The following is a 4,700-nucleotide window of genomic DNA, read 5'->3' on the forward strand; positions in this document are numbered from 1 at the left end:
ATGTCACTAAGTGCGAGACGCCCTCCTACCTTTAAGAGTTGATAACCTGACGCTTCCTCCAAGAATGGGTTTAGGTGCTTGAGTGACCCTTCCACTGGATTACCTCGCTGTAGGCCTTGTATATCCTGAGAAAAAAAATGATTTTGGATAATCCAAACAATGCAATGCAGTGCTTTTTGTAATTGCATAGGTTGAATGACCTCTACGTCAGCTTTCTCTTTATACTTGGTTAACTGATGGAATCGATGTAGTTGCGCTACTATTCGTAGTATTTTAGCATAGGAGCCATACCTTGATATAACTGTCAGCAAATAATTTTCTTTAGTTACCTGAGTAAACGCAAGTTTCCTTCTTTCCTTATTGACTACTTCCATATCTAAATTGCTATGTTCTGGTTGAGGCCAATGTTTTCTTTCACGTAATAAAAATTCTGGTCCAGTGAACCACGTAGACTCCGTTAGTTGGCGATTGGTACAACCACGAGAAACAATATCAGCTGGATTAATTTTTGTAGATATGTGCTGCCACTGACCAGCGCGAGTTATATCTTGGATTTCAGCCACACGGTTGCCTACAAAGGCAGATAGAGTCGAGGAATGTTGTTTCAACCAATGCAGAACTATTTGGGAATCCGTCCAAAAAAATGTTTCTCCTTCGAGGTGAGCGAGTGTCGGCTGAATTTTTTGTAATAACCTGGCAAGAAGTAACGCACCACATAACTCTAACTTAGGCAACGATTTCCTCTTTATCGGAGCTACGCGGGATTTTGCAGTAAATAGTTTGACTGTCACGTTACCTGACTTATCCTGAGAACGAAGATAAATGCAACATCCATATGCTCTTATTGAGGCATCACAAAATCCGTGGATGTCTACTTGTTGAGGGCCTATTGTTAGGCAAAATCGCGGTATCTTCATAGACGAAAGTGTATGGAGGTCTTGAACGAACGTTTCCCATGCAGAGTGAAGAGCTTGAGGTACTGACTCATCCCAATTCAAACGAAGCAGCCAGAGTTCTTGCATAATAATTTTTGAAACAAGTACAAGTGGAGCGAGTAACCCAAGAGGATCGAACAGTGATGAGGCCAGTGATAGAATAGAACGTTTTGTTACCGTACGACTAATCGGGACGTTGAACGAGAATAGAAACACATCATGAAGTTGATGCCATTTGATGCCCAATGCGCTAGTGATCGTATCCGAACCCAGATCCCAACTCTTCGTTGTAGTGTCGCTTACAAAATCCACATGATTAGAATGCCATTTATCCAATTCAAAACAACCTTCCTTCAGAATTGCAGTCAGTTGATGTTTAATTTCGACAAGTTCTTCACTGGAGTCGGCTCCGCCAATAAAATCATCCACAAAAAATGACGATTTAAGAAGTGGAGAGCCTAATGGGTATTTGTCTTTATATTTATCGGCCAAATATTGTAAACTTCTAGTTGATAAAAACGGCGCCGATGCTGTGCCATAAGTGACAGTATTGAGTTCGTAAGTACTAACAGGCTCCGCATCTGTGTCTCTCCAGAGGATATATTGAAACCTTCGATCTCCTTTATCCACCAAAATTTGTCGGAACATCTTTACGATATCGGCTGTCAGAGCATAACGGTAGAAACGAAACTGAAGAAGGAGCAGATATAGTTCCGGCTGAATGGTAGGGCCTACCAGCAAAATGTCATTTAGCGCACGACTAGATGAGGTTGGACATGATGCGTCAAAAACTACTCTCAACTTTGTTGACGTGCTGGAAGGCTTCAGAACACAATGGTGAGGGATATAGTAATGCGGTTCGTTCAATTTGGGATCTTCGACGCGCGTCATATGCCCTAACTCCAGATATTGTTTCATGAACTCCCAGTAATCGCGTTTTAATGCAGAATTGGATGATAAGCGTCGTTCTATACCTAGAAGTCGACGCAAGGCAATGCTGTGTGTCAGACCGAGGGTGGTTGGTGGTTCCTTAAATGGTAATCGAACTACAATTCTTCCGTCCATAGCTTGTCGAACTGTTTCTTGATAGGAGGTCTCGCACTTCGATTGCTCTGGTGACCACGATTTTTCAGCTGATTGTACTTCCTCTATCTTCCACATCATTTCTAGTTGTTTAGATACGGTATCATCTAGTGACATTAGGCAGTTTGCAACTGTGGGATTATCGAGAACACCTTGACATCTACCGGATACCACCCATCCAAACAATGTTTTTTGCAGGACTGGAAGATTCGCACCCAATTTAATTTGACTGATGGATAAAATGTCAAAGAAGCTTTCTGTGCCTAGTAAGAGATCGATACGTTTGGATTTAAAAAATAGTTCATCTGCGAGTGAAGTATTCGGCGGGAGGTTCCATGATGATACATCAATTTCTGAGCTTGGCTGGTAAGCAATATGAGGAGTAACGCAGAAGTTGAGATCCAGCTCAAGATTTGAATGACGTGACTTTACGATAGTGGATGTTTGATGCTTTATATTAGCAAATGTGCTGCCTATACTTGCCACATGTACCGGTCGCTTGTATTTGACCAAATTAAGATTTTTTGAGAATTCCTCTGTTATAAAATTAACCTGCGAGCACGAATCGAGTAACGCTCTCCCCACTTGATAACCTCCAACTGAATCTTTCACCAAAACCAGCGCCGTAGCTAAAATTATTTGTTCATTTGAAGACATATCAAGATGAGAGTGACTGATAACATTGTTATTGGGCAACAGAGTTTGCCTTGTGGTATTTAGTGAATCCGAAACCTGGTCATTGCTATTGGATTGGTGCAAGAGTGTGTGATGTGACTTTGCGCATATTCGGCATTTGAATGATGATGTGCAATTGGCCACTCGATGCCGGGGCGATAGACAGTTAATGCAGAGTTTCAAACATTTCGCCTTCTCAAATCTTTGGTTAACTACCATAGTTTTAAAACGAGGGCATTTCTGCACTAAATGTTCATGACTTGAACAAAGTAAGCAGGACTGGGTGGAAGTAGCTGTAGCGAACGAATACTGGTTAGGACGATTGATGGGTTTGGCCTTAATATTGTTGGCTTTACGAGGTACCGATAGATGGTTGTATGGCTTGTGATCGAGAGATTCTAGAAACTGACAATGTCTGTCAAGCAGTGCTGAACAGTCGTTCCAACTAGGTAGAGTGGTGAGAGATAGCGCCTCCTTCCATTTCCTACGTGTAGTTTCATCCACCCTCTGCATTACCAATGAAATGAGTATTGCCTCACATATTTGTTTTTCAGAGCCTAACGTGCAGAGTGAACCGTACAGTGCAGACACATTATCGATTAGGCTGCGAAGTTGGTGGCTAGACTGATCCGAAACCACTGGCAAATCAAATAAAGCTGTAATGTTTTCTAAGAAAATCAGCGTACTGTTGTCATACCGTGTTTTAAGTCGCTCTAAAGCCTTCGGATAATTTTCATTACAAATGGGGAATGCCTGCACTGTTTCTAATGCTTGGCCCGTTAGACAATTTCGTAAATGGTTAAATTTTTCGATGTTGGTTAGACACGCTTCTCGATCAATAATTTGGACGAAAGAATTGATGAAGTTCTTGTATTCGGAGTACTTACCACTGAACGTGGGTAATTTCAAATGTGGCAACTTCTTACTCACAGTAGGTATCAATGCTGTGTTGTCCATCATTGTAGAATTATTAGCTTCATCATTCAGCTGCGAAGATATGGAAATTTTTGTTGAAATATAAAGCTCCTCTAAGTCAGCTCTGCACGTATCGGTAGCATCTAGTTTCTCAATTGATGTCTGAAATGATAAGACCTGTTTAAAGTAAGAATCTAGGATATCTTGCCTACATTTTAATTCCGGCTGTGACAATAATTTTCCAGTCCCCTTTATGTGGGTTTCGATCAACCCTCTAATCCTACTGATACTCGCTTTGGTTGAGGCCCTTTGCTGTTTGAGTTCTGCCAATTCTGACATGGCCGTCTGGCTTGTGTTGGGTGTTGTCATCTCGATTTAATAAATTATTGATGAGTCAAAATAATTACACTCTCCGAAAGTCTAATAGATATTATATCACGACACGATACCGAAATAGTGCACAAATTCGAAAGTCACTAAGCACTTGCGCATAAATAGTTGTGCTACAACGATAATTAATCGGTTGACCGAATGATGCGAACGAAAGCGAAAGTTCTAAGCACATGCACTTAAATAATTGTGCGACAACGATAAATTAATCGGTTGACTGAATGATGCGAACGAAAGCGAAAGTTCTAAGCACATGCACTTAAATAATTGTGCGACAACGATTAATTAATCGGTTGACTGAATGATGCGAACGAAAGCGAAAGTTCTAAGCACATGCACTTAAATAATTGTGCGACAACGATTAATTAATCGGTTGACCGAATGATGCGAACGAAAGCGAAGGTTCTAAGCACATGCACTTAAATAATTGTGCGACAACGATTAATTAATCGGTTGACCGAATGATGCGAACGAAAGCGAAAGTTCTAAGCACATGCACTTAAATAATTGTGCGACAACGATTAATTAATCGGTTGACCGAATGATGCGAACGAAAGCGAAAGTTCTAAGCACATGCACTTAAATAATTGTGCGACAACGATTAATTAATCGGTTGACCGAATGATGCGAACGAAAGCGAAAGTTCTAAGCACATGCACTTAAATAATTGTGCGACAACGATTAATTAATCGGTTGACCGAA

General features: G+C 40.9%; 1 protein-coding gene across 1 annotated transcript in view; it reads right to left on the reverse strand.

The window, feature by feature from the left end:
* The window catches only part of LOC119667669, a 7,976-nt gene extending 3,999 nt beyond the window's left edge, over positions 1–3,977 (reverse strand). The window contains exon 1 of the mRNA XM_038076977.1: positions 30–3,977. Within this exon, the coding sequence (XP_037932905.1) occupies positions 30–3,977 (3,948 nt within the window). The remainder of the gene's footprint in view (positions 1–29) is intronic.
* Positions 3,978–4,700: the final 723 nt, after the last annotated feature.

This window comes from Teleopsis dalmanni, chromosome 1 (genome assembly GCF_002237135.1).
Source record: "Teleopsis dalmanni isolate 2A chromosome 1, ASM223713v2, whole genome shotgun sequence".
In the NCBI taxonomy this organism is placed as follows: Eukaryota; Metazoa; Arthropoda; class Insecta; order Diptera; family Diopsidae; genus Teleopsis; species Teleopsis dalmanni.